The following is a 16,912-nucleotide window of genomic DNA, read 5'->3' as shown; positions in this document are numbered from 1 at the left end:
ATTAGCTCATCGCTGTGCTCCCATGTGTATTGCCTTTTCTCAGGATGGATGCTTCCCAAGGCTCCTAGCCTTAAAGCCACCAACCTGCCAAAAGGATGGGGGATGATGTCTGGTGGCTCTCCAGGACTGCCCCGCTGAGACTAAATTCAATTACGGTGACTCTAGAACATTTAGTTTCTTCAATTGGATTTAATTTCCAAATACTTGATTCCTTGCAGGAATTGTAGGAATTCCAGCATAAGAGGGGACAGGCAGATATAGGAAGGATTGCCTTTGGGACCAATACCCTGCTGACACTAAAGAAGCCTCCATAGACTTAGCAGAGGCTGGGCATGAACAGAGTGTAAGTAAACACTTTCACACATGCTAGGCAAGTGCTCTACTTGAACCACACACATCCAGACCCCAGGCAGAAGAGCCCTAGCTAGAAGGGACCAGCACCTGGGAGATTATTTTTAGCTCTGTGGAAATGTCTGGGCAAAAGAAGTTTTTAAAAAAGACACTAAAAAGACTTTCACACAAATCAATTTTTTAATCATTTTGATTTGCCTCAAGTTCCAAATCCAACTGCTCTTGACTTTATCACGGAGGAAAACACATTTAAATTCCTTAGGCTAAGCTATCCATCTAGTGATCAGTGATCAGAGATGACCCTGCCTATGTGATTGCCTAAGAATCTACATCAATTCATGGCAGTCTGTTGGTGGGTTCTCTAAAACTAGTTTATTTCTGCTCAACCAGAAGTCTGGTTCCAAGGGAGGGCAAGTATATAAAAGAGATTCAGGCTAAATGGATACCAACTTGAGAGATCCTAGACCTACTCTCACTGTTAGACTTGCTCAGATTTTTTCTGGGCTGCTTTCTCCCTGCCATCCTGCCATCCAAGGGGCTTTAGAGAGTGCTTTAGAAAGGGAGGATCTTAGAGCAGCAGCTATTTGGGGGTAGCTATGGGGAAGGAAAAGCTATAGTGGTCCCATGGAAGCTATCCAAAGGGAAAACGGCAGACCAACTTCCCAAAGTCAGATTTGCCTGAGGCCCTACCCAGAATATGGGTAGGACAAGATAGAGGCCCTTTGTATGGTACTCATTTGGCTTCTTTCAGATAGAGGAGACCCTGCCCCCCAGCAGGTTTTTTTCTCTCCAGGCACCAGACAACAGCAGGAACACGTTTCTCCCCAGAGGAAATTCTTAGGCAGGCTGATGTAAACAAAAGCAGGGTTAAGAGGGTAGAACAGTGGAGGGGGGCTTAGTGGAGGCTCCCAGTGGAGGAGGTGGTTTGGAAGGTGGGGAGGTTGCTGGAAAGGGAACCAGCAAAATAGGCACCTTGAGGGCTCCAGAAAAAAGCTGTCAATGTTTATTTCACCTATACCTTAAGACAGCTTAAAACAAACTAAAAATGAAAGGCTAAGTTGTGAGCCTGTTGTGCTGATAAGCAAAGAGTGACAGTCTTGGTGCCAAAAAGAAAATCCACAAAGTGATGGACAGCAAGAGCACCAGACAGACTCCAATTTCCAACTTCTTGGAGGAGTCAACTTTAAGTTTAGAAAACAGAAAAAAAAAGGTGCCCCATTCCAACCCTACCCTAGGCTAAGGGTGCTAATGACAGGATAGAGAGCATATGTGTGTGGGGGGGGAGGGAGGGCACAGGGGACACAGATTTCAAGCCTAGCTCAGCCCTAGGTCCAGAGGATGCAAGATGTGGCTCAGCTATATATGAGAGTTCATCTGTTTTCAGAGGCCGAGAAAAGCCATTGGCCTTCAAGGTGTTGGCAAAACCTGAGGCTTGCCCTGCCAGCTCCTGAAAATTAAGTCAGAAGCCAAAACTTGTAATCTCAAGTGGAAATGTGAGGTATCCAGGGTGCCTAGCCTGGAAGTCTCACATTCTTGGACACCTCTCCCTTTGCCCACCCATTTCTCCCCAAATAAAATCATCCTTGGCTTGCTCCTGTTGTCCAAGCTCCACTGAAGTGGAGCCTTCACCAAGAGACTGGGTATCTGTGCTGTCTCCAACCACAGAGGTAGCCCCCATGCCCCTTCCAGTCCAGGAGCCTCATAGGTAAGGGCTGTCAGTGGCTCAGGTGAGTGTGGTCTCAGGAGATGGTGGAGAACTCTTTTAGCAGGACCTCTTGGCTGAGTGTGTGGAAGGCAAGGTTCCTCCGGACATTGGTGCTAATGGATCGAACCTGGGAAAGGGTAGAGAGAGGTAGGAGGACACAGGCAGAGAGAAAACAGGAGACAGTTGGTTACACACAGAAGGGCAGTGCCCAAGGCACAGGGCCAAGATGAAGTGTTGCCTGTGTATTGGCAGGGGAAAGAGCTATGAAGAGCACACAGGGCCAAGTTCCCAACTGTGGGAGATTACCATGAGAAATCTAGCTGGCTCTGCAGGGATGGTCATCCATGGAACACAGTTTATGAGAGAGAAGGAGAGGAAAAAAGAATGTGTGCCTGGCCTGAGCCCCTAAGTCCATCAAGCTCTCCTTCAATTTCTGCTTTGCTATATTGGGAAGTAAATGAAATCAGGCAGGAAGAAAAGGAAAGGACAGCATGACAAATAGCAAGCAACAAAAGCTCATGAGCTCCAATTGGACCAGATCCATTTTCTACCCCGTGTTGGAGGTTCAGACAAGGGAAGAACTGAGTAGGACAGTACCCAAGAGCCTCAGAACCTATATCCTCGAATTCTTCTTTCTGACCCTCTTCATCTCTCTCCTCTCTCTCTCTCTCTCCTCTTTCTCTCTCTCTGTCTTCCAGTTCTGGGGCTTGTGAACTCAAGCTCAAGGCCTGGGTGTTATCTCTAAGCTTATTTTTGCTTAAGGCTAGTACTCTACCACTTAAGCCACCGCACCACCTCTGACTTTTTCTGCTTATGTGGTACTAAGGAATCGAACCCAGGGCTTCATACATGCTAGGCAAGCACTTTACCATTGAGCCAGCCCAATTTAATTCTCTCTCTTTTTTTTTTTGGGTCCGGTTGTGGGGCCTGAACTCTGGGCCTGGGCGCTATCCCTCAGCACTTCAGCTCAAGGCTAGCACTCTACCATTTGAGCCACAGCGCCACTTCCAGCTTTTTTCTTTTTGCTTATGTGGTGCTGAGGAATCCAACCCAGGGCCTCAGGCATGCAAGGCAAGCGCTCTACCACTGAGCCACCTTCCCAGCCCATAATTCTCTTTTTAATTGCTGGCTTCCAGTAGTTCTCCCTCCCCAACCCCAACATGTAAAGACTCACTGGACACCTCGTAAAAATACTCTATCTGCTCTCTCTTCATACTAATGACTTCCTTGTTGCCAACTAACTTTCCCCAAAGAAACCCTCAGGGTCAGAGTTGGGCTGTTGATTTAGCAGAAAACAATCTAAACGTCATCCCCTTCACCACAGACTTGACAAGGGGAAGTTAAAACCAAGCTGATGCAAGTTCTGCCCCAAGAGCAGAAGGTCTGAGGACATAAGTGGGTGCAAAGCCTGGGTGTCCTGATCTTGGTCCTCAGCCAGGATGTTTCTGTCCACCAACCTGTCTGGGTGGAACAACTGCAAGGAGTTTGAGCTTCTTCTGGGAACAGGTCTCAACATGGGGCAGTAGAGGAACAGCCCATAGGGAGAGTCCAGTTCTGTGCAGATGTTGACAGCAAAGTCAAGTAAGAGGCAGAACAAATGTTTATTGGCTTTTGGTGGTAAAGGGTAGGGGCTGAAAGCTGAACCATGGGAAAGTGGGATGGGCATGGGGAAGTAAAAGTAGAGAACCATATTAGGAGGACATGCAGAGTAGGAGACAGTTATGATGTTAGGAAGAAGTGGTTGCATGAAGAGAAGAATCCATTACTCTCGTAAGTTGCACTAACAGGGTAAGGAGGGAGCATTGAGCCAGAGCTGCCACGGGGAACATACACATAATTTCAGGCCCAGTTGAGCTGGGCAAGAGCTATCTCCATGGCTGCAGAGAAGGTGGGCAATGCCATCTCAGGAACATTCTCTTCCTGTGCTGCCTTCTTCTAAACTACTTTTATAGAGAAGTATATACCCAATCCCAGTAAACTCCTCTAGTCTTGTTTTATCAGACTTCGGCAAACCTACATTTTACCTGCACAACAGTACCCAATGGCTGGGAATAGGTCTTCTAAGAGAGACAGGCAGAAACAGGAGTGGCGGTGGGGGTACTCACCAGCTCTTTGAAGAAAGCAGCTTCCTTGTGCTGCTCAGAGTAGCGCTCATACTGGTCCAGGCCGTCCTGCAGCTTCAGTGTGAGTGTATCATAGTTGGCTCGTACTACCTCTAGCACCTGGGGGAAGTCACGGGTCAGGAAGGGTCTCAGTCTCGAGCCAAGGTACAAACCAAGCAGGCAGGGTGGCAGGGAGCAATTACTCTAGTTTCTGGACCACTTTCTAATCTCTTTCATTTCCTACCTTTCTTGAGCAACCCAGCTTGGCCACCATGGCTGTTTAACTGAGGCTGTGGTAAAAAGCATGGGAAGAGGTCATGGAAAAGCGAGTGTTTGAGGTCACCAGTATCCATGATAACATGAAGGGTATTCTCAGCCCTAATCCTGAAACTTCCTCTGGCCAAGTTGCCATCATTGCTGAGTAAGACTTTGCCAAAGTCTCATTGCTTCCCCCTTTCTGGGAATCATATTTCTTCGGTCCTGGGATGTTCCTCAACACCATCTGCCACTTGTTTTCATCTCTCAATGCCAACTCAGCCTTCCTATCCATTGCCTGGATAGAACTTTTGGGCATCTAAGTCTCAGGGTGCAGGGAACACTTTCAAAACTAAGCTGGAGCTTCTGAAAATGAGTAATCTCCTTAACAATGGCTCTCTGACTTCCTTCCTTCCTTTCTTCCTTCCTTCCTTCCTTCCTTCCTTCCTTCCTTCCTTCCTTCCTTCCTTCCTCCCTCCCTTCCTCCCTTCCTTCCTTCCTTCCTTCCCTTTCCTTCCTTCATCCCCCACATTTCTTTCTGAGACAGGATCTTGCTATATAGCATAGGCTGGTTTTAAATGTAGAATGTAGTCCAGATGCTTGTGACCCCCTACTCCTCTTTTTGTGATGCCAGTCCTGAGGCTTGAACTCAGTATTTTGTACAGTCGCTGAGTGTTTTTGCTCTACTACTTGAGCCATAACTCCACTTTCAGCTTTTTTCTTAGTTCATTGGGGATAAGACTCTCGTGAGCTCTCCTGCCCAGGCTGGCTTTGAACTCCTGAGTAGCTACGATTATACAGGCCTGAAACACTGGCACCTGGCTTGTGATCCTCTTGTCTCAGTCTCCCAAGCGCTGAGATTACAGGTATGTAATCTCACACCTGGCCTCTCTCTGACTTCCACAGACTATGGGAATTTAGGTATCTCTGGTTAAGATGGAAGAGATGACCATATCCTGGGCTAATGTGACATTAGTTTATAAAACCATATATCAAAGGCAAGACTGCTGGAGGAAAGATTCTCTATTACATTAGCAGAAATGAGTTGGGAAGAAAGGAATGACAAGGAGACGGGATGACTGTTCACTCTGGTAATCTCAGTGAAGTTATCTGAGCTTCAGGAAGGCTATGACATCATGAAGAGTTCCTTGCTCAAGAGGGAGCTTGGTTGGGTGTTGGGTGGAGGGGAGACTTGCCTCCTAGGTAGGAGGCAAGAGAATAATCTAGAGTTAGGACATGGCAGAGAGCTTGAAAATAGATAGGTGCAAAGGGCCTCTGGACTGTTCCCTTTACCAGTCCAAATTTGTGCCACAGCAGACTCCTCTTGGAAGCAAACAATCTTGCCTGCCAAGAATTCCTGAGGCAAGAGAAATGCTGAGGGGTGAACACAGAGAAGGCTTGTGTCCTTATGTGAGAGGCTCTTAAATGTAGGTTTGGAATAAAGGGACAGGTAAGGCTGAGGTATTGCCCAGCATTCTCTCCAACCAGCTACATAGTTCATTTTGCCTGCTGTGTCCCACAAACCCCAGTACAGGCTAGTTTTTCTGCTTTTAATTCCATCTGTCAGCTTAATGGGACTTGGTACCCCGCACTGGCAGTCACCCAAAAGTAATCCAGTCCTCTCATGCAAGTGGGCTACATTTGTGACTGAAATATCTATAGCCAAGGTCTTAGCTTGGAAGCGAATTTTTTTTTTTTTTTTTTTTTTTTTTTGTCGGTCGTGGGGCTTGAACTCTGGGCCTGGGCACTGTCCCTCAGCTCTTCAGCTCAAGGCGAGCGCTCTATCACTTGAGCTACAGCGCCACTTCTGGTTTTTCTGGTGGTTTATTGGAGATAGGAGTCTCACGGTCTTTCTTGCCCAGGCTGGCTTTGAACCGCGATCCTCAGGTCTCAGCCTCCTGAGTAGCTAGGATTACAGGTGTGAGCCACCAGCGCCCGGCGGAAGCGAATGGTTTAAGTCCCCTCAAAAAGACAAAATTCCTTCAAGAGGGTACCAGTCCCCAGGAACTAGGTAAAATAAAATGTTTTCCTAAGCTGTAAAATCTAAGCAGCTTCAGCAATGTCTACAACCCAACAATTTAGTGTTGGCCTTCCCTTTGGGAAAGATAAATACCATGCTAAAGCCAACTGCTAAAAAATAAGGTACAGTAAATAGAGGGCCACTTCTAACTTCTCCAAAAAGACTGAGGCCTCACAGAATGTCATCTGAGCATTTTCCTCTAACTGGCAAAGAGTGGACGGTCTAAAGTCTTGCTCAGAACAGAGGAAAGTTGCCTGTCAGTTCATCTAGCCTCTGCTGTCTTCTATAGAGAGAGTAGCTTCAGTATCCTGAAGTTCAGTATTCAGGGTTGATGTTAGAACTCCCATGGCTCCAGACCTTGTCATTTCTCATCAGTAGCGATTGAAGACCTGTCTACTCAGTCCTGCTCAATCACTAACAAAACTTTACAGAGCAAAAATCCCCAACCAATCAACTAAACAAACTTTACAGAGCACTCCATACTCATTTTCAGCAAAATTAGATTTGGCTGCTATTTTTGATTTCCTAGTGCTTATGTAGAAGCTCAGAATTTATGTGCCTTTAATTTTCAGTTGGGCTTTTTAGGCTTCATCTATCTTGTGGTCTTCAGGCTAAGGGTAGAAAGACTTAATAAATGCTCATATCTCAAGATCAATCTTTCATCTCCTAAACAGACAACAATCATTTTGTTCGCCTTCCTTCCTTCCTTTCTTATCTCTCTCTCTCTTTCTTTCCTTCTCTCTTTCTTTCTTTTGTCGTCTCTTTCTTTCTTTTGTCGGTTATGGGGCTTGAACTCTGGGCCTGGGTACTGTCCCTGAGCTCTTCAGCTCAAGGCGAGCACTCTACCACTTTGAGCCACAGCACAACTTCCAGTTTTCTGGTGGTTTATTGGAGATAAGAGTCTCACAGACTGTCCTGCCTGGGCTGGCTTTGAACCGTGATCCTCAGATCTCAGTCTCCTTAGTAGCTAGGATTATAGGTATAAGCCATTGATGCCCAGCTATTCTGTTCTATTTCTTACCATTCTGCTTTAATCCTGTCAAACCCCTTATCATAGAAAATGAAGCTCTGGTGTTATCAAACAAATATACAAGTTCAAAGGGAATTAAGAAGTTAAAGCTTTTTAGGGGGCTGGGAATGTGGCTCAGTGATAGAGTGCTTGCCTGGCAAGCATGAAGCCCTAAGTTCAATTCCTCTGTACCATATAAACAGAAAAGGCTGGAAGTGGTCCTGTGACTCTCAAGTAGAAAAGTGCTAGCGCTGGGCAAAAGAAGCTTAGGGACAGTGCCCAGGCCCTGAGTTCAAGCCCCAGGACTGGCAAAAAAAAGGGAAAAAAAAACCTTTTCAGGGCTGGGCACAAGTGTAATCCTCATTGCCCAAGAGGCTAAGATTGGAGGATCTCAGTTCAAAGTGGTAGAGTGCTAGCTTTGGATACAAAAGCTCAGGTCTAGGTCTCCAGTACTGGCACACCACATCACACCACACACACACACACACACACACACACACACACACACACACGCACACACACACACACACACACACACGCGCGCACACACACACACACACACACACACACACACACACACACACACACACAAGCTGGGCGCTGGTGGCTCACGCTTGTAATCCTAGCTACTTAGGAGGCTAAGAGCTGAGGATCACAGTTCAAAGCCAGCCTAGGCAGGAAAGTCCGTGAGACTCTTATTTCCAATAAACTAGTCAGAAAAATCTGGAAGTGGTACTGTGCTTCAAGTGGTAGAGTGTTAGCCCTGAGCACAAAGAGGCTCAGGAACAGTGCCCATGCCTGAGTTCAAGCCCCAGGACCACCCTCCCCCACAAAATAAGGCTGTTCAGAGGGTTTCTATGTAAATCTCTTTCCCCACTGGACTCTGATTTTTTAAGACACTGTCTCACTAAAGCCCAGGTTGGCCTAGACCTCCAGATCTTTCTGCCTCCTTAATACTGGGTTTACTTTGTCCTGCTTCAGATATTCACTTAACTAGTTAAAAGAAATTTTTAGGGGGCTCAGTTTCTTCTACAAAATGGAAATGATGTCTTGGGCAATCAAACTGTTCAATACTCTGTGAAGGCTACTGTGTACTCCGCAGTTTCTTTAGGGGTAAGACGAGGAGGTCAGAGCAGTGAACAATTTCAAGGGGTGGCATGAAGAATAAACCTAAATATTCAGGTCTTAGTTATATGAATACTTTGTCCCTGATCCATTGTGAAGGAATAATCTTCCTAAACTGTCCACAGACCAAACTTTCACTATTTCCCCATCATCAGCTCATAGAATGCACAGTATCTGCTCAGACTCCTCTGACAGAAAAGACAAATGAGGGGATAGTGATGTTACTGTTTGAAGTTTCATAGCTTAAAGGTAGGGAGGCAGAAGGAGGAAAGAAGAAAATGAAGGAAGGAAAGAAGGAATGAAGGAAAGAGGAAGGGAGGAAGGGAAGGAAAGATAGAGATAGAGAAAGAGAGATAGAAAAGGAAAGAAGAGAACAAGGAGAAAGGGTAAGAGTCTGGCTCTAAAGTCTGCCTTCAGCTTGGTGCTGGTGGCTCATGCCTGTAATCCTAGCTACTAAGGACCATGGTTCAAAGCCAGCCCGGGCAGGAAAATCCATGAGACTTTTATCTCCAATTAACCACCAGAAAAGTGGAAGTGGCGTTGTGGCTCAAGTAGGAGAACACTAGCCTTGAGCTGAGGAGTTGAGTTCAAGCTCCATGACCAACAAAACAAAACAAAACAAAAAAATAATAAAGTCTGCCTTCCTAGATTCACATTCTATCCTCCACTTACTTGTTGGTTAAGCCTCAGTTTTCTCATCTTTAAAATGGGAAGAGGGCTGGGAAGGTGGCTCAGTGGTAGAGCGCTTGCCTTGCATGCATGAGGCCCTGGGTTCGATTCCTCAGCACCACATAAGCAAAAAAAAAAAAAAAAAAAAAAAAAAGCCGGAAGTGGTGCTGTGGCTCAAGTGGTAGAGTGCTAGCCTTGAGCTGAAGAGCTGAGGGACAGCGCCCAGGCCCAGAGTTCAGGCCCCACGACCGGACTAAAAAAAAAAAATAATAAAATAAAATGGGAAGAGCAACACTTTCATCAAATAGAGCTAGTTCTGAGGACTAAATAAGGCAATGAATATAAGGTGCCAAGCATACCACTTGAACAATCAAAGTGCTTAACAATTGTAACCATTACTATTAGTTTCTAAGCTCTCTCCATCCTATAATCATTTCTTTTTTTGGGGGGGGGATCCAGTCATGGGGCCTGAACTCTGGGCCTGGGCGCTGTCCCTCAGCTCTTCAGCTCAAGGCTAGCGCTCTACCACTTGAACCACAGCACCACTTCCGGCTTTTTTCTTTTTGCTTGTGTAGTGCTAAGGAATGGAACCCAGGGCCTCATGCATGCAAGGCAAGCGCTCTACCTCTGAGCCACCTTCCCAGCCCTATCTACAATCATTTTTTAAGATACCTTCTTCCTACAGATTTCCCAATGAAAGGTTTGTTGTGGAGAAAAGAACACACTTCCCTAGGCCTTGTGCGTTAAGATCTGCAGTGGCAGGCCCTCTTCTGGAGAAGCAAACATTCTATTACTATGACTGATTTTCTCGTTGATTTTAGCATCCTGAAGGGAGAGACTCAGTGTTACATTATGGATTTCTTACAACGTCTTACAGAATCCTAGGAAACAGTAAACATTCAACATGCTTGTAGACTTAATTTAGTAACAGGCCCAACTAAAAAGGAAAGGAATCTCTCATCAAGGTCACATGGTTAAGATTAGTGATAGACCTTGGCAGTCTAACACTTCACACTGTTCTCAGCACTTTGATAGGCTTCTAAAGCCCTCAGGGCTGTTATGAAGCTAATAACTAACTTGGAGCAATCAAGCACATACAGGATTGAGTCCATAGCAGTGCAGTGGTTTGGAGTCAGTTGTGCAAAGTGACCTATGAACCAGGTAGCTAAGTTGAGATACTTACTGTCACACCTGAAAATTAAGGAACCCAAAGTCTCTTTTGTCTATTACCTCTTCTACTTTATATGACTGTGGGAGCTAATTCTGAGTGTAAAATTCGCTAATGGATGTGACTGTTATTGACAACTTAAGACTCCCATCAAAGCCAGTCACCTATGTTACTAAATTAAGTCTACAAGCATGTTGAATGTTTACTGTTTCCTTGGAGGTAGAGAAAGAGCTCAGAAAATTTGCATTATTCACAATAAATCTGTTGTTGAATAATAAGAGCTGCATGTGTATGGTAGACAAAAGGAAAAGGAAAGAGAAGAGAAAGGAAGGAAAGAAGAGAGAAGGGGAGGAAAAGTATGAGTAGGGAAAGAGGGATAGATACAGGAAAAAAAGAAAGAAATGAGAAAAAAAAGATTTGCAAGGTCATTGATTCTTTTAGAGCTCATTTAGAGACATTTGAATTTTGATCAGCTGGAGCATTCCCCTGCCATCCCTCCCAGCTTTTTCCACTCAAGGCTAGTGTTCTACCACTTTGAGCCACAGTGTCACCTGGTTTTCTGGTGGTTAATTGGTGGTTAATTTCCTGCTCTAGCTGGCTTCAAACTGCACTCCTCAGATCTCAGCCTCCTGAGTAACTAAGATTATCCTGGCTTATCCACAGAATTAAAAAAAAAAACAAAAAAACAACCGTTCAAGACTCAGTAACAACACTAAACTAGACTAGACTTAAAAGGCATCTAAATCTACCTAAATTGCTGATTTAAAGAAAGTTTCAAAAGGATGTTGTTCCACAGGAAGCTTTCTTGAATTAAGTTCACATTCAAGAAAGACATCCAGCCAGGAGCTGGTGGCTGATCTTCAATGAATCACCAGAAAACAAGAAGTGGTGCTCTGGCTTAAAGTGATAGAGTAAAAAGCAGCTCAGGGGCAGCACCCATGTCCAGAGTTCAAACCCCACAACTGATCCAATGACCAAAAAAAAAAGGTGTTGCCAACACTCCTGCACTGTAGACCTGTTAAAAGTTCTGGCAGAAGAAAAATCTATCACTTTGATATATAAGTAGAAACAAAAAGTACTAGAAACACATTGGTAAATGCTTGGGTGAGTCAAAAAACAAGGTAATTGACTCCTCCTTGGATTTTGTTTGTTTGGACTAATTATGGAGCCCAAGCTGGCCTCAAATGCTTCATCCACAAGTTTCAGTCAAGTGCTGAGATTACAGGTGTGCACCAGTAACTGAATTTTTTTTTTTTTTTTGGTACTACTATGGAATTGAACTCAGGGCCTTAACAAGTACTCCACTACTTGAGCACATCCTTCACTCTCAATAACTGACTTGTGGTGCAGGGGTAGGGGGTAGGAAAGGGATCCTGGAGCTTGTATTCAGGGCCTGGGTGCTTTTTGCTCAAGGCTAGTGCTCCACCACTTAAGTCACAGCTTCACTTCTGGCTTTTTGGTGCTTAGAGATAATCTTATGGACTTCTCTGCCTTGGCTGGCTTCAAATCATGATCCTCAGATCTCAGCTCCTAAGCAGCTATGCTTACAGGTGTGAACATTATGAAATTTAGCATAATCAAAGAGAAATGTATAGTAACAATATTACAAAGGACTGGGGAGGCAAAAATAAATATGCAAAGTTGTTACATGAAATCATATAACCACTGAAAATATTAAATGAATACAGCTAAAAAGACAACTCTGAAGATAAACGGAATCATAAAATAATAAAACCAAAAGAGTTCACAAAGGAGAAAAACATTAACTATGAACAACCATCTGCAGGATTTGGCAGGATCAGCCAGGCTAACATAGGCTAACGCCTCTGATCTTAGCTATTTAGGAAGCTGAGATTTGAGGATCACAGTTCAAAGCCAACCCGGGCAGGAAAGTCTGTAAGACTTTTATCTCCAATTAACCTCCAGAAAACTAGTTCAAAGTGGTAGAGTGCGAGCCTTGAGTGAAAAAGCTCAGGAACAGAAGAACCTAGACCCTGAGTTCAAGCCCCATGATCGGAAAAGTAAAAATAAAAAATATATATCTATCAGGATTAAAAAAAATTAACTCAGACACATTATAATTAAAAGGAAGAGATTAGCCAGGCACGAATGACTCATGCCTATAATCCTAACTATTCACAAGGCTGAGATCTAAGGACTGAAGTTTTTGTTATTTTTTTGGTTAGTCCTGGGGTTCAAACTCCGGGTCAGATCTTCAGCTCAAGGCTCGCGCTCTACCACTTGAGCCACAGCGCCACTTCTGGTTTTCTGGTAGTTAACTGGAGATAAGAGTCTCATGGACTTTCCTGCTCGGGTTGGCTTTGAACCGCAATCCTCAGATCTCAGCCTCCTGAGTAGCTAGGATTACAGGCGTGAGCCACTGGCACCCTGCCTCTAAGGACTGAAATTTGAAGCCAGCCTGGGAAGATAATTCTAAGAGACTCTGATCTGCAATTAACCAGCAAAAAGCCAGAAGTAATTCAAGTGATAGAATGCCAGCCTTAAGTAGAAAAGCCAAACAAGAATGTGAGGCTCTGAGTTCAAGCCCCAGTATTGGTACAAAAGAGGGGAAAAAGAGAGAAAGAGATGATCAGAATGGATATAAAACCAAGACCCAGGGCTGGGAAGGTGGCTCAGTGGTAGAGCGCTTGCCCTGCATGCTCGAGGCCCTGGGTTCGATTCCTCAGCACCACATAAGCAAAAAGAAAAACCCGGAAGTGGCGCTGTGGCTCAAGTGGTAGAGTGCTAGCCTTGAGCTGAAGAGCTGAGGGACAGTGCCCAGGCCCAGAGTTCAGGCCCCACGACCAGACCCAAAAAAAAAAAAAAAATAAATAAAACCAAGACCCAACAACTATGGGCTGTGTAAAAGTTACCACTTAAATAAAGCTAATAAGTTAAACCCCTTAAAATATAAAAATACAAGTTGAAAGTTAAAAAAAAACCATAAATGTTATACAAACTGAATAAAAAGAGAATTTCTATATCAAATCTGGCAAAGGAGACTTCAAGGAACAGTAAAAAATGAAATTTCATGATAAAGGAATCACCTCATCCTGAAGACAGAACCCAATATTTATGTATGTGTACAGAGCTATAAAAGTCTGAAGCTGGGCTAGGAATTTGGCTTCGTGGTAGAGTACTTGCTTAGCATGCATGAAGCCCTGGGTTCAATTCCTCAGTACCACATATACAGAAAAAGCAAGAAGTGGGCTGTGGCTCAAGTGGCAGAATGGTAGCATTGAGAAAAAAAAGAAAGAAAGCTCAAGGACAGTGCCCAGGCCCTGAGTTCAAGCCTCAGGACTGGAGAAAAAAAAAAAACCCAAAAAACAAAACAAAAAAACAAAAAAAAACCTACATTTACAGTTGAAGATTTTGATTCTACTTTCAGTAATTGCCAGAACAAGTAGAAAACCAGATTTTGACATTAGTAATCTACTTGACCTAAAGAGTATTTATAGAAAATTTTACTCAACAACAGCAAAACATATTCTTTTCAAGTGCTAATAAAGCATTCAGATCATATGCTGGATCATAAATCAAATCTAAACATGTTTAAAAGAATTGGAACCAGCTGGGCGCCGGTGGCTCAAGCCTGTAATCCTAGCTACTCAGGAGGCTGAGATCTGAGGATCTCGGTTCAAAGCCAGCCCAGGGAGGAAAGTCCGAGAGACTCATCTCCAATAAACCACTTGAAAACCGGAAGTGGCGCTGTGGCTCAAGTGGTAGAGTGCTCGCCTTGAGCTGAAGAGCTGAGGGACAGCGCTCAGGCCCAGAGTTCAAGCCCCAGGACCGACGGAAAAAAAAAAAAAAAGAATTGGAACCACACCAAGAGTATTTTCTGACTACTAGGGAATTAAATTAATAGCAAAAGTATATTTGGAAAATCACCAAGTTATAGAAACAAAACAACACATTTCTAAATATCACAAGAGAAATGAGAAAATATTTTGAACTGAATGAAAATGCAAACAGGCTGTTCTCAGGCTGGGCTTCCCTGTGTAGTGATTGCTTCCCAGGTTGGGGTTGAGATGTCCTACATCTATGGTTACCACCGTGATGCATAGAGTTGAAATTCGCAAGCTGTGCCAAGGTGAGAACTTAATCCTTGGCTTCAGCACTGGAGGTGGAACTGACCAGGATCCCTCCCAGAATCCCTTCTCAGAAGATAAGACAGACAAGGGCAATTGTGTCACATAGGTATCTGAAGGAGGTCCAGGGGAAATTGCTGGGCTGCAGATTAGAGACAAGATCATGCAGGTAAATGGCTGGGACATAACCATGATGACACATGACCAGGTCTGGAAGTGGCTCACCAAGCACTCAGAAGAAGTTGTGCATCTGCTGGTGACAAGGCAATCACTGCAGAAGGCTGTGCAACAGTCCATGTTGTCCTAGCAGCTGGTCCTGACTCATGTCTGTCTGCCTATTTGTACAGTGACATCACTACCATGCCCTGCCTACTTCCTGGCTTCTGTATGCTGGGCCTCAGACCAGAAGGGTGACAGCTGATCCCAGGCTGAAGCAACCTTCCTTCCCCTCTTACACTAAGTCTGAGCCCTGGGAGCAGCAATTCACCCTGGACACTGAGGATTGGAAATCAGGGCCTGAGATTGAGTGTTTGTGCATCTGCAATGATAGATTCAGCCCTCAGCCCTGCTGCTTAGCCACAGGAGTGCCCACCTGAACAGAAAAAACCTGAGAGTTGCCAAAGCTGGGAAATGCCAGGTGGGGCTACTTTTCTGTTTGTCCTGAACACAGGGCTTGGCCCTGCCCTGTTACTTCCACAGTGTCTGTGCTGCGTGCTTCTCTGGCACCGCCCTGTTCCCCACATGCCCAGCTGGGGTCTAGATTCACACAGTATCAGAGCTACTAGGATGAGGTGGGTGGTCTCCTGTTCACCTCCTCTCCTCCCATGGGTGCTGGCCTCCCCAGGATTTGTCTGCTTACAGGATTCAGATGAGTTCCAGGGCTGACATTTCCAGCAGCTCTCAGGATTGTCTTTTTTTCCCCTCTTTTCTTGTGGGTTTAATTTTTGTGTTTTTTAAATCATAACTTTGATACAAAGTGTGTTTATCTTACTATTTGGAAAATACCAATTCCACTTCTGAATTTAGCTTACTAATTCACACCTGGGAGCAACTCTTCTTAGCACACAAACAAGCCTTAATTTGGTTAATGTATGTGATGCTGTCCTACACTTGATATCTTTTTTTTTTTTTTTTTGTCAGTTGTGGGGCCTGAACTTTGGGCCTGGGTGCTGTCCTTCAGCTCTTCAGCTCAAGGCTGGTGCTCTACCACTTGAGCCACAGCACCACTTCTGACTTTTTCTGTTTATGTGGTGCTGAGGAATCGAACCCAGGGCCTCATGCATGCAAGGCAAGCACTCTACCACTAAGCCACCTTCCCAGCCCCTACACTTGATATCTTGTGCTCAATAAATGATGAATTTTTTTAAAAAAGAAAATGAAACCAGCATATCAAAATTTGTGGGATGGTGTTAGCAGGAAAATTATAGAACTAAAATTTTATGTTAAAAAACAAGCCTGGACACTGATAGCTCACTCCTATAATCCTAACTACTCAGGAGGCTGAAATCAAAGGGTAACATTTTGAAACCAGCTTGGGTAAACAAATCTAAGACATTCTTAACTTCAATAAATCATGAAGAGCCAGAAAGTGGCTTAACTAGCAGAGTACCAGCCATGACTGAAAAAGCTAGCAGAAAGCTAGACGCTGGTGAATTCCTGTAATCCTATCTACTTAGGAGGCTGAGATCTGAGGATCACAGCTCAAGGCAGCCCAGGAAGGAAAGGCAGTGAGATTCTTATCTGCAATTAATCATAGAAAAAGCTGGAAATGGCTCTGTGGCTCAAGGGGTAGAGCACTAGCCTTATTAAAAGGAGCTCAGGGACAGCACCCAGGCCCAGAGTTCAAGCTCCAAGACTGCCCCCTCCAAAAAAAAAAAGATGAAGCACGGGGCCCTAAGTTCAAACCCCAGTACCAGCATAATGAACAAATAAATAATTGATGACAAGCTTTCAGATTAAGTAGAACAAATTAAGCCAAAGTAAATGAGAAATAAGAGAACCACATAAATCTATAAAAATAAAACAGAAAATGGAATTAAAAAAACTAATAATGACAGTTCCACTTTTGCCTTTTTCATGAAACAGGCAATTATGAAAGATATTAGATGATCCTGACACTCCTAGAGAAAACTCACTACAAGTAAGGATGGCCACCAACCATTTATGGATTTGTAATGAGACAATTTTTCACTGGAGATTCAAGAACGGGGAGGTTCATTTGCCCTTCTTAGGTTTATAAAGGTGGGGCTGATGCACTTGGAAATGTATCAGCTGAGAGGTCTACAAAAGCACACAGAGGCAAAGCTCTAAGGAGAAACTAGTGATTTAGCGATACTTAAAAAGTACATGTGTTTTGCATTTTTATAACAACTACTTTGACACAACAAGCACTTCTGTACTTTTTTCATAAGTGAGCACAA

At 44.3% G+C, this 16,912-nt stretch overlaps 1 protein-coding gene and 1 pseudogene across 2 annotated transcripts in view; one reads left to right on the top strand and one right to left on the bottom strand.

Moving 5' to 3' along the window:
- Window positions 1–509: 509 nt before the first annotated feature.
- Armh3 (armadillo like helical domain containing 3) overlaps window positions 510–16,912 on the bottom strand; it is a 193,698-nt gene continuing 177,295 nt past the window's right edge. For both annotated transcript variants that reach the window (XM_042689297.1, XM_042689298.1), the window contains 2 exons: window positions 4,162–4,278; window positions 510–2,183 (listed from right to left, as the gene is read on the bottom strand). In XM_042689297.1, coding sequence (XP_042545231.1) covers window positions 2,091–2,183; window positions 4,162–4,278 — 210 coding nt within the window. In that variant the 3' untranslated portion in view covers window positions 510–2,090. The remainder of the gene's footprint in view (window positions 2,184–4,161; window positions 4,279–16,912) is intronic.
- LOC122115817 lies at window positions 14,446–15,409 on the top strand (annotated as a pseudogene).

This window comes from Dipodomys spectabilis, unplaced genomic scaffold, assembly GCF_019054845.1.
Source record: "Dipodomys spectabilis isolate Male_0828 unplaced genomic scaffold, ASM1905484v1 ptg000125l, whole genome shotgun sequence".
Taxonomy (NCBI): domain Eukaryota; kingdom Metazoa; phylum Chordata; class Mammalia; order Rodentia; family Heteromyidae; genus Dipodomys; species Dipodomys spectabilis.
Note: the sequence above shows the minus strand (reverse complement) of the source record. Positions and strands in the feature narration are given on the sequence as shown.